The sequence below is a fragment of the Telmatherina bonti genome, assembly GCF_933228915.1.
Source record: "Telmatherina bonti genome assembly, chromosome: 15".
Classification (NCBI taxonomy): Eukaryota; Metazoa; Chordata; class Actinopteri; order Atheriniformes; family Telmatherinidae; genus Telmatherina; species Telmatherina bonti.
In genome coordinates this window covers 20,994,719-21,014,370 of record NC_136613.1, presented here as the reverse complement: position 1 = coordinate 21,014,370, position 19,652 = coordinate 20,994,719, and the positions used below count along the sequence as shown (strand labels likewise).

At 39.0% G+C, this 19,652-nt stretch overlaps 1 protein-coding gene across 1 annotated transcript; it reads left to right on the top strand.

Moving 5' to 3' along the window:
- Positions 1–14,558: 14,558 nt before the first annotated feature.
- Positions 14,559–18,354, top strand: tbr1b (T-box brain transcription factor 1b; the record flags this gene model as incomplete). The annotated part of the gene is made up of 6 exons (XM_079253907.1): positions 14,559–15,250; positions 15,545–15,699; positions 15,860–15,981; positions 16,263–16,421; positions 16,754–16,815; positions 17,511–18,354. 6 exons carry the CDS (start codon positions 14,559–14,561, stop codon positions 18,352–18,354), a joined length of 2,034 nt encoding a protein of 677 aa, XP_079110033.1.
- Between the last annotated feature and the right edge of the window lie 1,298 nt (positions 18,355–19,652).

Sequence of the window (19,652 nt, the reverse complement as noted above, 5' to 3'; positions counted from 1 at the left end):
GGTGATAAAAATTGATATTATAATGTTATAGACTATTCTCAAGTAATGAGTCATCAGACTAACATAGAGGAGCACACTTTAAATGCCACACATCAGCCACTTAACAGAAGAGTGAAAATACTTGCCATTTGGTGTATATACAAAGGTGAATATTACATATTGATGTAATGTAATGTGTCAAACATTATGCATGTTTATTTCAGAGTGACATAAACCACATAATTCTACATTTTGCATCACATCATGAACACTGATGAGGATTTATTCAGATTTTTTTGGCAAATACATATCCCTAATGATCCTCTCTGCTTAATCTGTGAACAGTCGAACATTGTGCAGCTTGCGTGCTTTTCTCTCTGGGATCATGAACAGCTGTTTGCTCATAATTATGTTGTCATTCGTTGTTATTTGGAAGAGGAAACCCGCACTGACAGCTAGTTTTATTTATTAATTTCTGTCTGTTTGTATTTTCTTACACTATATTCATTCACTGGTATACAAAAAAAAAAAAAAAGAAAAAACAACAACAAAAAACTGTAAGTACATTTCGGGGTGTTGATATTGTCATCATTTTCAGTAGAATATAATATCTGTCCGCCTCCATGGGACGTCTACTCAAGGACTGGTAGACTTGAAAATCTTTAAGAGCTATAAAAAATAAAAGGGGCCAAAAAAAAAAAAAAGATATGGATTGAGATGGAGAAGTCGCAGGCTGATTACAAGGTGTCAAAATTGCCAGGAGCAAGAAGGTGAAAGCAATCAGGGGTGAGAAGAGTGCAGCATTCGTGAGGGGCAACTAATTATCCATCTCATTTGTGGAGGGAAGCATTCGAGGCAGCTCTAGCCCACTGAATGGTGACAGATTGGTGCGGAGGAGAGGGGAGGTGTTAGAACAATGGAGCCCAGCTCACCATCATTACTGCATGCTAATCAGCAATGCTTCTGCACCACCAGTCGGTGTTGCAGAGTTCGGAGAGACAGGGAAGTCACTGGCTTCAGGGGACTTTAGCCATTTCTAAGAAGAAAGGAAAGGGAGGAAACTGACTTGCAATCTCACTATTGACACTCTATCACTGCTTATTTGAACTTGTAATCTTATGCAGCCTGTTTTGCAGCCAGTGATATCAGCTGTTACTTATAATATAGTTTTAAAGTGAAAGGGAAAAAATAACAGGCTGTTAAAGGTGATGTGTGCAATATAATTAGAACTTTTACAAATAAATGAACAAATAAACAAATACATGTTACATAAATATTAAAATTTAGCAATGTATGTAAGAGTTCTTGAATATTAGGTTAAATACATTTTTAAAATGTGCCTGCAGCTGCATATCAAACTTTATTTTATTTTTGTGATGGTAACACTTTTTAAAAAAAACACATTTAGGTGTTATATAGCTTCATATACTTTATGGCGTCAGCAGTAAGTTGCATTCAGTTATGCCACATCATTAAGATTATGTACGTGTTACATGTACATGCCACTTGCTTTGGTAACTATTAACAGTGATTTGAGCTCCATCCTGTAGGGCTGATACATTATATGACAAAATAGTTTCTTGTTTTTGTGCTAGGCTATTTAAAATCTGCAACAACAAATTTATTCAAATGGTTCATGTCTTATAAGGGTGAAACTTAAAATCTAATAAAGCAAAAAAACAAATAACACATGAACAAAACAAAAGTGGTAATAGGCTACGGTATCGACTGATTGCAGATAACTTCTGTCTAAGCCCAAATTGTCTCCTGCTGCTTTCCTATGACTGTTTTCTTACACAATTATGTTAATAAGTCCAATCATACGCAGCAAATATAAAAATGTTGAATTTTTTTCTCTACGGCATTGCTCAAAATTTCATATTATTACAATGGTTTACACATGCTTTACTTGATTCTAAAGTTAGTTGAAATAATGCATTTTCACAGTGATCTTTAATCATTGTTGTTGATTGTGGTGCTACATAGTTTAGGGGGGGTGGGGGTGTAATCCAATAGATTAGCAATATCATGTGTTCCTTCTAACAGCCAATTTGTGCATATTTGTTTTTGACATGAAATGATAGCATCTATTAAGTGCTTGAGCAACAAAACAATTTAAAAAAAAACAAACAAAAAAACTCAGCCCTATAAAACAAACATACCTTTTCGTCAGCCGGTAATTGGATTATAATTGCAACAGACAATAGACGGAGACACCATTCCACTGCATCATTATTTTCAACAATTAGACTTTAAAAATGTTGAACAAACATTTATTAGACTACGCCATCACCAAGAAGACATGACATCATAAGAGAGAGAGAGAGAGAGAGAGAGAGAGAGAGAGAGAGAGAGAGCGCGACTGTTCAAGGATTTACTCAAACTAAAACAAAACATAGAGCTAGCAAGTGGATGAAGGTCATATGGCTAGAATGCCCTCCTCACATCAATGTCATTTAGACAATTAACAACTCAGGAGAGAAGCATATTCAGCTGTCTGTGCACTGGTCACCATTGGCATGAGTGAATGCCAACTCTGGTGGCGTTGGGAGCTCAGAGTATCACCTCACAGTTGTCTTGCCATGCGTTGGGCTCCTTTTGCTCTCGGTGCAGGAGTGGTGTATATCTGACTTTGTGTTCGATTAAATGTGTTGAAGCCGTTGCTGCCTGTGTAAAGTCTCAGAACGGCCCCCTCTCCATTGTGTTTGTTTCAGTGCTGGTCTGAGAGCCCTGATTTCTGGAGCGGAGATTTGGCAGTCACAGCAAGTGATGACAGAGGCAGTGGTGAGATCGCACCCAGAACCCCAAAGGAGGCTCACATTTCAGGCGGATGAGAGGTCCATTCAATACACAAAAGCACTGATCAGTGGGGTTTGATGATGCTATTTTTTCAAAAGATCACATTATGTTCAACTTCTCTCATTTTCTTCCATAGATAATGAAAGTGTTGGATATTTGTGAAATTCTGATTATTGGGGGACATTTGACCCCCAAGTGGTTCTAACCATAAGTCCAGCTCTAAGAAGCCATTCTCTTTTCTTTTCAGCATTAGATCAGTGTAGGTTGTTTTTATTTTTGACACATGGGGGTGGGATTGAGCACATAGATGTTTGTGGAATTGCAACTTGCAATTCAAGGGTTAAGGCAGCATGAAAGAATCCATTCTCGATTTAATGACCTAGCCTTGCTGGGCGAGGACGACAGGGAACATGCTCTTGACTTGTACTGAATTTGCCAATTAACACCTCCAGTAACAAGCTGCCTCTGAACATCACCAGTGCGGAGAGAGGAGGAGCAACACTCATGCTTTGTTTTTAAGCCTCTGATCCTGTAATGATGGGGTCTGTGATTTCTTCATATACAGAAAATTATTGTGCTTTATTCACATTTTTTTGCGGATTGTCTTTCCTCTGCATTGCTCTGAGATCAAATGAGCTCATGAGCTGCATAGTTACTAACAATCAGACTGGCAATAAAGTTGGAAACATTTTATTTTTCCACATGCTGCTTGAGTCCTAAAGTAGTTATTGGGCATTCTATTTTTTGCACACAGCCATATGGCCCTGTGCAGCTTCAATTAGACACATGGCTGGTATCTAAGATACATCGTGCTTGATTAGCTTTGTCCTTTCTTATTGTTGCACATGAAAATACTAGACAACGGCTCTGTCTTTGATAGATTTATCAGGAAGATTTTCCCTTGAAATGAGGTCCCCATTCTAGCCACCCCTCTGGTTTCACACATGCTTATCAGACTCCCAAATAACACCTAGCACAGGTGTGAATATCAAAATCCCCAGTGAAAATCACAGTGGGTACTCTTGTGTTGTATTTGGAGTCCTCTTACATGCAGCAGTGGCTTTGCATTGGGCCAAGATGCTACTGGCTAACAGCTACTGCAAAAACACCTCTGGCTAAGTGTAAGGTGGACCTCCTTACACCAAATGCTCTTAATGACTTAAAAAAAAAAAAAAAAAAAAATTCCACCTGCATCTAATTGAAAAAGGAGCCAAAGTGTACAGTAGCTGGTTACTGGCCGGTAAAATCACACCATAACACAGAAGCTTCACAATTCATTAGCAGGTACTTTCACAATATACAATAATTGAAAGATGATTGCATAATTGATAGTGGTTCACACTGTAGGGAAAGAACTCCGATCCGTCTAATGATAGTAGTAATAAAGTGAAGTGGTTTGAAGATGGTACTACTTGAGGTGTGAGCTGTGTACATTTGTGATGACAAAGGCCTTGTCCTCACACTTTGTCAAACATAACAGATACAAACACTGTGAAGATGTTAGTCATACTCATGTCAGCAGAACTGAGGAGAATCACAAAGTACATCACGCAGGTTAGCAGATCGTGGCACTTTTTCTCATGCTGACCACCCCTGTAAACTATGTAGAAGAATATGAACCTTATTAAGGATGCTACATACAAATGAATTCATTTATTCAGTGTTAAGAAACCATCTGGCTTCAATCGAGCTGAAAGTCATCCTGGCAGGCCAGTTTCCTGACTGACACCTCATAGAATCAGTGGGAGGATGGCTTAATTTGCCGTCTTTGCTCAGCTCAGACCACACAGTTTATCATCTCGCTGCACTCCTGGATCAAACATGAACCGAATAGTCTTCCACAAGCTCCAGTTACCTCAACTCTTTGTTGCACACAATCAGCATAGCTGCTTGTTATTAGTCCTAGGTAGTGAGATATAACACTTTTTGTGTTCTCTTTGTGGAAGCTGTAAAAATGGCACGCCATATGTAATACACTTGCTTGCTGTTGGTCTTGCCAATTCCCCCAAGATTGGTGATTCCTGTGCCAATGCTCACACTCTCTCTTTGTCCTTGTGATTTGATTGAGCTTGTTGGATTGGTTTCTTTTTGATGCTGTGTCTTGTGTTTAGTTGCTGATTCGATGGCACTAGCGATCCAGTTAAAACAACCTTTCTGAACCAGAACATACGTGTTCAGTTGTACCTCAAAGCTACTGCTAAAATGGAAATTCAGAAAAAATTAAATGCCTGAATGCAGCGAAGAGGCATCCAAAGCACATCAGAGGCAGATATATCAAACCAAAGCTGTCTCTATTAATGTTTTTCTTCTTTTCTAATTCTGCACAAAACAAATTGGCTGCATATTTTGTTCACACCTTGCTCAACTTGGGGATAGCGAGCGCAATTCTCCCTTGTCATACCTGTGACAGCAACCTGCAAAGTGCTCCCAGTGCCCTAATCTGCAAGGTAGAGACCTGCTGCTGCTGCATGTAGATGTTGTTTTCTTTTTGAGTAGATGCTTTTCCCTGTGGTTTTTACATTAGCACACCCACCCGAATCGCACAAGGTAAAAGAGAATATGTGAGAGTCTCACAAGCTACTCATTTTTTTTCCCTCCAAAACATGTTTGCATCCAGTAGAAAGCAATAAAGGCAAACTGATGGTGTTTGATTAAGAAATGGCAGTCAGACAGTGATTTTAGCATCAACAGATGGCCAGTAGATTGGTTTAAATGAGTAACACCACTGCCTACTTTAAGAGTTGGCTCAAGTAGTAGGGTAGTGTACTACTGTCATATCATATCTCCTTGTGTGAATGATGATGTCACCATGATAGATGCTACTCAAGTGGGATCAGACCTACTCAGTGATGCCGGTAGAGACCTGCTCTGGGAGATCCCTGTCTGGCTGCATTATTCAACAATACTCCTTACCTCTCCCAGGGAAAAAGGGCACTCTTGAATATTTGAAAGATGGATTTGATTTTTTATTTACGTGTATAGATGTAGATGGGAGAAGGGGGGAAAAAATAGAAATAGTGCCAGTCGGTGCAGGCTGGATGGTCACCAAGGCAACTTGCCGAGTTTCGCTAACTGATCGACTGTACGGGACTTCTTGGCTGTATCACTGGGGGACGGTTTGGAAAAGTGTGCTACATCGAGCGCCTTTTGACTGTGGCTACGTGTTGACAGTTCATTGATCATTTTAGTTTCACAAGTATGTGTACCAGTTAGTTAAGCATTGGACTGTCACTTAGACATTAATATGTTTTGTGGCTAAATGAAATCCTACTATTTCCATCCCCTTTGAAGTATTCCTTTACATGGGGTACTTTACAGCTGATTTTAGAAACTTCCACCTGAACACCATTACATTCAGTCAACAGCTAACAAACTGAATATTGGTCCCAGTGGATATGAACCACTTGAGAAAATTGTGAATTATAGTGGAAATCTGGGTAGAGTTTGGAAAACTGTGTCTGCACAACCAGACCTTAAAACATGGTCCTCTTGGTATGGAGGAGAAAGCAACTCTGTGAAACGTCATAAATATGTCATATTATTATAGGTATCTCCTGGAATTCTGAGCTTATTTGTTAAATTGAATGAATCTATGTTTCAGTTGCAGCAAAAGAAAGGAAATCTGCTCATTGATAACATAGCAGACTTTGTACACAATGATAGCCAATCATCAAATAGACAACATAAAAAAAAAAAAAAAAAAGAAAAACCAAGACCCATGGGTGCAGAACCACTGCTCAAATCCTGATGAGCCAAGCGGAGTATTGATCCATCTGGCTCTGAAGACACTGTCATGTCACCTTTACATTTAAGTGTTATCTTGTCAGCTTCAAATGATCTAGCTGTCAGATCTGGAACAAGCCAGCCTGTGTGATGTTGCTTTGTCTCTAATTGTCCAGCTTTTCATACAGTACCATGTGCTTGAAGGATATTAAAATCTCATGTTTACAGTGTAAGTAAGTATTCATCAGATCTGTTTTTAAGTGATGATTTAATCATATATTGCTTTATGATTTGCAACTTTTCAACAATAGTCTACAGTTTCAGTATTTGTAGTTTGATTTAATTCATTTCCAGCTCTTTCCTGGTGCCACCCATTTTCTTGGATAATTAAATAGACAACTTACAGCAGAGCTCAGTTCCAGCACAAACCAAGTGCAAATTGCTACAAATTTGATTCCCTTTTCTTCTCCAGCAGATTTATCTTGTAGTTAAAGTGACAATCCAGCCTTGGGAAAAAGGCTTGAAGGGATGAAATTTTAAAAGCAAATTCCCTTCTTTGCTAACATGCCTTACATAACTCCTATAATAAAGTGACTGGTAAAAAAAAATAATAATAAAAAAAGGTTCACACTAATATTTTGTTGGCCCACCTTTCGCTTTGATTAGTATTTGCTGTGGCATTGCTTTGATAAACTTCCACAATGCAACAAGATTTATTTCCATCCAGTTTTGCATATATTTTTCTCTAAGCTCTTTTACTGATGATGGGAGAGTCTGACCACTGTTAAATGCCTTCTCCAGCACATTTTCAGGATTCTCAATGGAGTTCAGGCCTGAACTCTGTGGTGGCCAATCCATGTGTGAAAATAATGTTTCATACTCCCTGGACCACTACTTTCCAATTTGAACTCCATAATTCCTGGCATTGCCATCCTGGAAAATGCCTGAACCATCAAGGACAAGAAAAAAAAAAATCAATTTATTGAATAACCTGCTTGTATTCAGGTAGTCAGATGACCATTTTCTTTGGGTAAATAATGCTGTTGAAGCTAGACCTGACCAGCTGCAACCCCAGATCATTGCCCTGCTCCTACAGGCTTGTGGGCACCACTTCATCTGCGTCTCCTTCAACACTGATGCACCCATCACCCTGGAACAGAGTAAATCAGGACTCATCAGACCACATCACCTTCTTCCATTGCTCCAGAGTCCAGTTTTTATGCTCCCTATTAAATTATAGACATTTTCTTTGGTTACTCACTTGGTGGTTTTCTTATGCCTACGCAACTATTCAATCCATTGTGCGCGTGGAAGAGCACTGTCACAATTAAACATTACCCACATGCAGAGGCCAGGCAATGCAATACACCCAGATCATAGCAATCAAAGCATTCACTTTGTACAAAGTACAAATCGTACAAATGAAATAAAATAAAGTAATTAAAAAAAAAATGCTCTGGGAGACATTTAAGGCTGGTGAGCTCTTTAAACTCCTGGACGTAAAGATGCTATAGGTGTTAGAGAGCTCTGGTGAGGGTGGAGTCACCTGTTTTTAATAGTTATATCAGTGGTTTGCAGGATTCTTTTAAGTTTATGCATACTTTTTTTTTTTTTTTTTAATATAAAAGCTCTTTAAAGCCTCAGTAGGTTTATTGCTTTCTGTTGCCATATCAGCTTTCTCATTGGGAAAGTTTGTTAAACTGGACTCCACATGTTTGTTTGCTGCAGCCTGGATGAGTGGTGGAGACATGAATCATGACACATTTATTTTTCATCTCAACTTGGAACATAGTTCTCTTCCCTGTAGAATTCAGGACTGATCATTAACCTTTCCTTTAGTTCCTTCCCTTGCCTGGTCACATTTCCTCTCTATTTGGTTCCTGGCCCCATATGCCACTTTCCTATTTCCTGCCTGCAGACAGCAGGGAGTAGCTCTATTATCACCTTCGTAGAGCTGTCTTTGAATGTGAGAGGCAATTCCATTTCACTCAGCCATGGGGAGGAGGAGGAGGATGAGGAAGAGGAGGAGGAAGAGAAAAGACAGCACACCATAGAGAACACAAAATTGGTTTAGGTTTGCTTCTTATGGCTGAATGTAAAACTATTTTCCTTTTAGCCTTTATTTCAGAGATAAGGGAATCTGTTGCCAAAATGCAGGTTTTTTCCAGTATAGTTTCAAATCAGAGCAAAGGTTAAGTGCTGCGTATCATGTCTGGTTGTTGTGTGAACACTTTATTGTAAACCCCATTTAGAAGTCATCCTCTGAAATATTAACAGTCCGAAAGCAGCTATATTACACTGCTGTGAAGCTGTGCTAAACATATCAAAGATGGGTCTAATGCCTTCACTCTCGAGTGTGCTCACTGCATTTTGCAACATTTTACTTGTGTTATTTTTGGGCTTCTCAAAGCCTTATTCCAGCTTTTTTCGGCATTCTCGTTCTTTGGAATGGAAGGGCTCTTGACAATATTGCTCCTGGATAAATTAAACATGAGTTACGCAGAGTGATAATCTGTGGGCCTCTCTTTTCACACTGCATTCCCAATGAGCTGCGTGTTGGCCTGGTGTTGTTGCCTGTGATTTTAATGAAGATTATTCTTGTAACACGACTGTCGCCTGTTTGCTTCTATATTCTTCCCCAAATATTTTTTTCCTCAAACTGAGAATTTGGTTTGCTTTTGGGTGATCTGTACAACATTTGTGGTTTATTTTAAGAGTATTTCCACGGCAGGTCAGGTGGTTGCAGACTTGTAAATAAGATTTTTTTTAAAAATCTGATAACTGATTTATTGACCTATTATGTTTGGATTTACCATTCATCATCTATTTATGGAAGAATAAAATGCTATACAAAGCTGTGATGTTGTAATTAGTACTTATTTTCTTCTTATTTAACTAATATACAGCAGGCTTGTGTCACAAAAGGAAAAGCTTAAGTCATTGTTTTCTGTTGTTCAGGTTTAGGTGGATGTGCTCAGAAAACCTTAGAGAATCCCCAAAAGGGGTAAGTGCACACTTCTGGGTATGGCTACTCCTAAAATGGAACTGATGTTTAATAAATAATTTCAACGTCACAAACATCAGCCTCACAATCACAGCGATTCAATGATATTCATTTGGCATAAGTCAGTTTCATTTCTGTGTGCTTTTCATCAGAAATGGCTTAAAAAGTAGAGTTAGTCTGAATTTTTCATGCCGTGGGCTTACTCGGGGACAGTGGCCATGTTCTTCACTTGCAGACGTCTGAGAGTGCATGGCAGCAGAAATAACAAAATGGTCACAAACCCCAACTGCACTCCCTGGGTCACACAGGCTCTTTAAAATTTAACAAGACCAGCAACAAACCAAACAGTTGATAACAGATCAGAAGCAGGTGATAAAAGAAGTTTTGGTAAAGACATTAGCCCTTCCTCTGACTTTGTGCTTCCTGATATTATATGCTTGCAATTTGTTGAGCCACACGATGCACATCCGAGAACGGGAAGCAGTTTTAGATATTTCTCTCAGGGATTTTTGTACCCAGAGGAGCGCAATATTTCACAAGTGTTACTTTGCCACAGAAATGGTATTAGACAACATTCACACGTTTGTAATTATGCATGAATTTCACATAGCATCCTCTTTATTCACACTATTCTAGATTTTTGAGCTGTGCAGATGTAGATCTTTATTGATAGAACTATGGTGATTTTCCATGGAGCTGTATAAATCGCCATACTGTCATTGTCACATGAATTAAAAAAAATAAAATAAAAAAAACAAAACAAAAAAAACCAACAAAAATAAAACTGATTTGCTTTGCCAGGTGCACAATTTTAGACCTATACTGATAAAGCACATTTTATGCTAATCTTAATGAAATCACACCTTTTTGCTGTAAAAGGAAATTTAATAATAATTACTCCGAAAGTCTTTATATTCATTTTTGTCCTTTTGACATTTATGAAAGCCAAATTTACTGATTAAAATATAGATATCAATAACACATTAATAAGAATACACATAGACTAATGAATTGTGCACTAAAAAAAACCCAAAAAAACCCAACAAATTAAAAAAAAAAAAAAAGTTAAAAATGAGTATAATTATGGCATTTTACTGGTGTTTTTTTTTTCATTCAGACTTTCTTGCAGTAGAATTTTATATTTTTTAATGAGACATTTACAACGTACTGTGTGTGATTCATATCACTCCATAATTGACTACAAAGAGGAATTTAATATTCATCTTACTTTTTTTCTTTGTATTTTTGATAATATTACTGACCACTACACAACCACTGCGTGTTATCACTCCATTGCTAGTAAACAGTGATGTTGGAGGGTAAGTCTCCTCAGGTTTGCTCAGCAGGTTAAGCTGCAGCTGCTTCTCAGCACAGCATTATTAAAGCTCCTTGTTACATACCTGTGTTAAAGTGGGGATCATCATAAATTCAGCAGTCCTGCGCTTATAATGTCAGAGTGTGTGTGTGTGTGTGTGTGTGTGTGTTGGGGCTACTGGATAGAAAAAAAACACTCTTTCATAAGATGACAAATTACAATCATCTACTCTTATTGGTTAAGAACTTTGTTACTTATTATTAGTTTCAATGGAAGGGTGCCTATGTACAGTCAATTTAATCTGTCATTAAATACTCTGAGATATTAATGTAAATCTGATATAAGTCCCTAGTGTAAAACAAAAACATAAAAATTTGTTTTTAATCAGCTGCAATTAATTAATCTGCTATTTACATGAGTAAAACACAATAATTAGAATTTTGGTTTGGATGCTTTAAAAAAAGTCCCAGTCATGCAGTTCTGGTATGGTATTAACACATGATCTCTGTCACTTTCCACTGAATATTCACCTGTCCTAAGGTTAATTTACTGTGAGCTTTGTGGTAAAAGAATCAAGCTTGAGTCTGGTCTGACTGGGCGACCCTTAAAGGACATCAATAATGAGCAGATGTAGGAGCGCACTTCTGCAGAGATGCATGTCTCTGTGTGTCCAGGGAGGACGTCTAATAAGGGTTTAAAAGCCACAACTATCCTCGCCGCCCCTTAGCAGGCCTCCAGCTGTCTTTTCTGTCAGAAAGCACCCTGATTCCCTCTGACAGAACAGATCACTGATGGCAGAAAGCCACAGGGGCATATAGTTATGTTAGCATGGCACAAAGCACCACCACACTCAATCGGATTAGTCATGCTTGTTAATTAAAGACTTAAGGTAAATGCAGGTTTGTTTTTCTTGTGTGTGTATTGGCTATTTTATTTTAAATAGAGATCCAAGAAGAATAAAATGAACCCTTCATTTTGATTTATTGATGGAAATTGCAACGTGACATCTAGCAAACAACATATAAATAACTTAAAGGCCATCTTAAATGCATTCCCATAAAATTTTTAGAGCCACTGTAATATAAGCCACTACCTGTCATGAATCCCAAATAACCTTGGTTCTACCCTCTTCGTTCAGCCCAGTGTGCCTCATTCCTTATTACTGGCCTGACAAGGAAATGTTTACCCATCCGACAAGAGACAAGCCATTTCATAGTCAGAAAAAGCAATTTCACCTGACTGGAGAAGCACACTATGTCCCTATATCCTTGCTGGCAATAATTTTGTTGTCATTTTGTATGCTGTGATCATATCATTGAAGTGACAGTGCTGGGCATTAGGTAAAGTCCCTAAGCTGGTGCTCACTTTCAGGCTTTTTCTCTCCTTGTCATTCACATTGATTGGATTAGACCCAGGTGTCAAGCAGATTCTTTTGGCACAACAATAAAAAGAAGAAGGAAAAAAAGCAGAAAAAGTCACATGATGGTTGAACAAAACATGTTTTATGCTCATATTAAAATGATTACCCAGACCAGGTATGGTAGATGCACATTTTTAAAAAAAATCTCATAATGAGGACGTCTCTGTTGGGGCTATTTGTTCCAGCTTGTATATATGCAGTATTCTATGATGTGCCTGTATAAATGCATGTAAATGTATGCATGTATGCACATATTTGCATTTAAAGAAATATATTTTTGAATAAAAATAACTGTAAATGCTGTTCGCACTGAGTCACTTCATTATGCTCAGCTGGTCAAAGGAGGGTGTGTGCAAGGCAGGAGGCAGACTAACCTGTGCTGCTCTATACGTCCCTGAGGAACAAAGCTGCCCCCCCCTCTTTGATTATGTCCACTGGTTAGCTGAGCCAATAGAGAAAATGCTTAGCCTGATAAACAGGCAGCAAAACACCTGGGGAAACATGGAATTACTGCATGGATGATTCAACAATTGGTTTGTTCAATGGAAGAGAGAGAAAGAAAGAGAAAAAGAGAGAAAGAAAGAGAAAAAGAGAGAAAGAAAGAGAAAAAAAACCCCACTTTGCTTATTAAAGATCAGTGATGGAAGTGAACCATAATCCTGTAATGAGTAGAGCAGAGTGGCCGCTTTTCCTTGGGCGCAGACAAGCCTGTGCTTGCAAGTTTCTAAGCAGGAGATTGCTGGACCCAGTAGCCCTTCTGTAATGACCGCTCTTGTTAGCTTCAGAGATTCATCTGTTCATTAGAGATACAAGTTGGTGGTCGTGCTTAGCAGCAAAATTGGCCTCTTCTGGTGTTCCATTAATCTTATTTTCCTCGGATTGTTCAGTAAACACTTCTTGGTTTAACACATAGCAGAAGTTATGCAGAAAAGCTACATCTTTATGTTGAAGCTGCAGTCTTCTAAAATGGCATTTCTGGAATTTTATCAAGCATGGATAAAATGCCCCCCCCCCCCCCCCCCCCCCCCCCCCCACACACACACACACATACACACATATATTGGTGATGTGTATCAATATAGAAAAATGGAAAACACTTAATTTCCATGTAGAATCATTTATAAAAATGCATAAAAATCAGCTTAAATGACACCCTTCACATCATTCATCATGTTTTTTGTGCTTGTTTTGTTTTTGTTTTTTTTCATCTTACAGTTATTACAGTCATTCATTGTATTTACCAAATCATCCCTTTACAGACTGACTTGGAAATAACATATCAGTAAATTGACGTATTTATAGCTGCAGCTCCTTTCTTCTAATTGCTGAATTGCTGTTATCTAACATTGAAATTTTATTCAAACAAAACCGATCATGTAAAGCCACCTCAGTCTTGAAATAATCACACTGAAGATCTTAAATCCATTTTTATTTAAAGATAAACATTTTTAGAATAAATCAAGTTTTATTGGGCACGTGATGATAATTTTTTACGTCCCTTAAAAAAAACAGACAAGTTAAACGAACTTGATTCACAATAACTCTAAACCAACACTTCCAAACTGGTATCTGCAGATCCACCAGTGAGCTGTATTAGCAGCAGGACTCGCTCCTATCAGTGCACTGCTTCATAACTTTTAGTGCATGAAATATTTACCAGCTGTGGGACTCATAAACACATCTTCAGTGGGACGCCATGATTTCACGCCATATCACAAACATTTTAAGGCTTCAGATGCGCTGCCTGTCATGGACTGTCATTTTTGGTGTTTTAATAATACATCTTGGTGTCTTCTGCAGACATACTTTGGCACTCATGCCGCATAAATAGGTAAATAACGCAGGCAAAGGTAAACAACGCAGCTGCTGGTGGTAGTTATGTGTGTGTATGCGTGTATATGTGTGTGTGTTTGGGGCAACCATCATAATTACTGCGCTCCTGTTTTGAATTCTTTTTCCTTCTTCTTCTTCTTCTTCTTTTTTTTTTAATCAGGAAAATCAGTGGGATTCCATATGTTTTAATCACATATAGGCAGGTCCATGTCACACTACAAACAAATCACTTTGCTCACGGCGCTCCTCAGATTGTCCTAATTAAGAGCCGTCTAATTAAATTACAGCCTCCAGTTAACCAATGGCAGGACTTGTTTCATTAGCAGAACGGAGAGAGTGATGGAGAGAAAATCCACCCTGATTGCAGGATGGTGTCAATTGGCTAATTTGCCGCCTTCCCTGCATCAAGTCATCGCAGGGCGTTTTCAGAGTGTTAGATGAGGAAAGGCGTGTGCAAAAAAAGACTTGTGATATAGGTTGAGCTAATGCAGGTCGAGAATTGCATCTCGCTGGCGAGTGATCTCTCCAAGAAATTTATGAATGTGGGCAGTGGTTTTTCGAGCTCCAGCGGATCAGAGCTTTCGTTGCAGGACCATCCTATTATATCTGCAAGTGACAACCTGGAGAGAAGTTCACCTCTGAAAAAAAACTCCAGGGAGATGACGAATCAGTCAGAGGCAGACAATTTTCCCGACTCCAAGGACGCATCAGGGGACGTCCAGAGGGGCAAACTCTCTCCTGATCTTCACGGAGTCTCTGACATCCGTCATAATTTCGATGGATCTGCAGGAGAAAGGTGCATCTTTTCTCCGTCTACCCAGCCGCAGTCCGTCTCAGCAGCTCCCAGTGCCATGTTTCCTTACCCGAGCCAGCATGGACCAGCGCACCCGGCTTTTTCTATCGGAAGTCCCAGCCGTTACATGGCCCATCATCCAGTTATAACTAATGGAGCTTATAACAGCCTTTTAACCAACACTTCTCCACAAGGCTACCCGGCAGCGGGTTACCCTTACGCGCAACAATATGGACACACATACCAAGGAGGGGCTTTTTACCAGTTCTCCTCGGCGCAAGCAGGACTGGTTCCCGGGAAAGCGCAGGTGTATCTGTGCAACAGGGCCCTGTGGCTGAAGTTTCACAGACACCAGACAGAGATGATCATCACAAAGCAAGGGCGGTAAGTACGCGCACACGTGCATCCCTCACAGGCCAGAAGGATTAGTCGCTTTTTATTTCCATTATTATTATTATTATTATTATTATTATTATATTTCACTTCAAAGTTAAAATGGCGTGTGTTTTTATTCAATGATCTTCATCGGAATAAAACGCTTAACGATGATGCCTAAAGTCTGGGCAGGACTGGAATAAAAACAGGAAAGAGATACAAATTATTATGGCTTTTCGTTTTGCTCGGCGGTATTTTTTTTAAGAAAAAATATATTTCTTGTAATTTACTTTTTCCCTGCAGACGAATGTTTCCATTTTTAAGCTTCAACATTTCTGGCCTTGATCCCACTGCTCATTACAATATATTCGTGGATGTAATACTCGCTGATCCGAATCACTGGCGATTTCAAGGAGGGAAGTGGGTGCCATGTGGAAAAGCAGACACAAATGTGATAGGTAACTATCATATTTGTTTTTTTTTTTTTTTTAATTTATCTAGAAAAATGCACAGTTATTTATGGATTATGTGTTTAAAATTGTGATTCAAATATTTCCTGCAATGATAAATCCTACTTCCAGTTAACGTCAGTCTCTTTTCTTTGAACAACTGTTGCAGGCAACAGGGTTTACATGCACCCGGACTCACCAAATACTGGTGCGCACTGGATGCGCCAGGAAATATCTTTTGGGAAACTAAAGCTCACAAATAACAAAGGTGCCTCCAACAACACGGGCCAGGTAATGTCAGTGTAAACACACACACACACACACACACACATATATATATATATATATGCTTTCTGCTATTTGATCTCTGTTTAATGAAAACTTATTTGAAAGCTTTTATTATCCTGTTTGTTGGAACGATTTTTTTTTTTATTTTTTTTTATTTTGGGCGCGTTTCCTTGTTTGTTCTTTTATTATTAAAAGCGCAATAGTGTAGGGTAGTTTGGCGTTTTAACGATTTCTCCAAACTTTTAAAGTGAGTGTCTGACGTGCGTCTTTAATCGAAACTCCAGATGGTGGTTCTTCAGTCACTCCACAAGTATCAGCCCAGGCTCCATGTGGTGGAGGTAAACGAGGATGGGACAGAGGACACCAGCCAACCAGGAAGAGTCCAGACTTTCACCTTCACAGAGACGCAGTTCATCGCTGTCACAGCTTACCAAAACACCGATGTATGACCACTTCTTCTCCACACACACACATCTCCTCCCCACTGTAATCATTTTAAAATTCAGTAAAATAAAAAAGAAAAAGTGACAAACAAACAAACAAAAATAACAAAACACTTTTAAAGCTCTCTTCATACAATGGAGAAAATGTAAGTTTCAAGTAAATTAAAAAAAAAAATGACAAGAGATTTTTTTTCATAGTTTTATTTGCTGATCTTTTTACTCAGCTAAGACCAACTAAAAATAAAAAAGTTCCATTTTTTCTTTTTAATATTTATTACACCAAAGTCTGGACTTTAATCTCCAAATAAGTGAATGCTTTTTACCCCTCGCAGATTACGCAGCTGAAAATCGACCACAATCCCTTCGCGAAAGGCTTCCGGGATAACTATGACACGTAAGTTATTTTTCCTCTTCTTTCTTTCCCTCTTTTCCTTTATTTTCATTTATTTTAAATCTTTGTTTTGGTCGCACCTTGCTATAATCTTAACAATTGAAAATAATTTAAAAAAACATTTCTTTTTTAAAAAATGGTATAAAACACATTTTCTTCTGAAGTTGCTGAAGTTACCTGTGATGCTCAGATGAATGTAAAGAAATGTTATTTGTGCTTTCGCATGGTCTGTAGCTTAATTTGAAATTATTTATTATATTGGACAGAAATGTCAAGGATTGTTTGACAGTAAATAATACCGATTCGTTTAGATTTGATCAATAGTTTGTTGGAATTGCGCTTGTTTGTCCTGAATGCGCAAACTGCGGGATGTTAGACCTTTTAATCTGAAAATTTGACTTTGTACTTTTAAATGTGTTACACACCCATCTGAAAATACAAACTATTTTGGCAGCGTATATTTTCCTATTTCTGTCACGTTTTTCTCAGCACAAGGCCCCTTTTGAGTTTGCAAATTCTCGGTTTATCGCGCCACAAACAAGATGGATTTCTATCTCACAGAAGGAGGCGGGTTCCTATAACTATATTGGAGATATAGATATGCACTGTTCACTTACAAATTTTCATTTCTAGAGAATCCACCATTGCGCAAAATTCAGTGTCTGAATTGTTTCTGTTTTTCTTCTCCATCTTTTCAGTGTCTACACAGGCTGCGACATTGACCGCCTAACTCCATCACCGGGTGACTCTCCGCGTTCACAGATCGTGCCGGGTGCGAGATATGCCATGCCTAGCTCTTTCCTGCAGGACCAATTTGTCAGCACTTATGCCAAATCTCGCTTTCACCCTGGCGTGGGGACTGGTCCTGGCACGGAGCGCAGCGTCCCACTCGGCAACAGCTTGCTATCCCCGCAGCAAACCGAAGAGCCCACTGTTGCCACCCCCCCGCAGCGATGGTTTGTCACCCCTGCCAACAACCGACTGGACTTTGCTGCCTCGGCATACGACGCCGCCGATTTCGCCGGTAACGCGGCCACCTTGCTGTCCTACGCAGCGGCCGGAGTGAAAGCTCTTCCCCTGCCGGCGGCGGGCTGCTCCAACCGGCCTCTTGGCTATTACGCAGACCCGTCTGGTTGGGGAGGACGCACGCCGCCGCAGTACTGTGGCGTTAACAGCAAGTCCAGCTCGGTCTTTTCCTGCTGGCCCTCTAACTCCATCGGTGGCAGAGCAGGCACCAACTACCTGTCGGAGGAAGGAGACTCCATCACCACAGAGAGGTCACCCATCGGTGGCTCGGAGGAAACCAAACCCAAAGACATGACGTCCGAGTCGAGCTGGATAGAGACCCCCTCCTCTATTAAATCCATTGATTCAAGCGATTCTGGTATCTTTGAACAGGCCAAACGGAGAAGGATCTCACCGTCTGCCACACCGGTTCCAGAGACAGTGTCCCCGTTAAAATCCGAGCTGCTGGCAACAAGAGAGTGTGAGAAAAACTGCACCAAGGACATTGGTTATTACAGTTTCTATCCTCACAGTTAAAACAAAGCAACTCCTATCTATCTATCTATCTATCTATCTATCTATCTATCTATCTATCTATCTATCTATCTATCTATCTATCTATCTATCTATCTATCTATCTATCTATCTATCTATCTACAGGTAAATAAAAAAAAAACCACCCTCCTCAGTTGGGCAAATTTCCTCAGTTCTCATTAAGCATAAACTCATAAACTGGGCGCCTTGTTTTCAAACTGTTCAGAAACAGAAACACTGTAATTATGAATATAATGTACATACTACTGGATATTTGTGATAGTGAATATTGAATGTACACAACATAAGATTAAATGGGATCAATAATTAGTGTTTTCAACAGCGAAACTTTCTTCTGTTAAGTAGCCTGAACTGTTAAAGATATTTAGGAACCTTTACATGGAAATGGTCTTGTGTAGCATATACTGGCATAATAATCCCAGTCAGTGAAAAAAAAAGTATTTTGTACTCTATCAAAGCTGTAAGCTACTGTAAGTTTAAAGGCACTGCTACATTCATGAAACGTAGTTTAAAGAAGTTCTAAGTGTTGTAGATCTCGTTTTTTTTTCTTTATTTCTACTAATTTATTCATTTCAGTCGGGTTTCCCATCGCCTTTAATGCTATGATGTTGTGAAAATTTCTGTATATCATGCTGTAATGTGACTGAAACATAATAAATAGCGGTATCATTGAGCTATGAATCACCCAATTCCATTCCTTTAAAGCGTTTTGTGGCGACAGAAAGCTGAATTTGAGGTTTCTCTTTAAGCAGGCCCAAAGCATATTTCACAGCAGTTATGTCTGGATTCCGAAACGATGTACAACTTTGACAATATTTTAATAGCTTTAAGTTAAAAATAGTCCGGAATAAATCGTTGCCTATATGAGAAAACAAATTTTCCATTTTTCATCAAATTATTCCCACACACTGGAGACTTTTTGGGTCATTTTAAAATCAGACGCAGCATCTATTCATAAGGCATTCAGTTTGAAGTACAAAAAACAAAAGCAATATCCAAATGTCCTTTTAAATGACAGAAAAACTGCGCAGCCAAATGAAAAACCCCGCGTAAAAAGTAGAAGCAGAAGGAAAATTAAGAAAAAATAGGGCTGCGTCCCCTCTTAGATGTGTAATCTTCCTCAGTGATAAAAATATCTATGTGTCTGCTGGATTTAAGTTTAGATATTTTTTATTTTTTCTTACTCCAAAATGGGGGTACTTGCCACAACATTTGGTTGGATCGCACTTAGTTTGCCTAAAACTGGGGTTCCTGTTGCGCACTGCAGCAAAGTTAACACG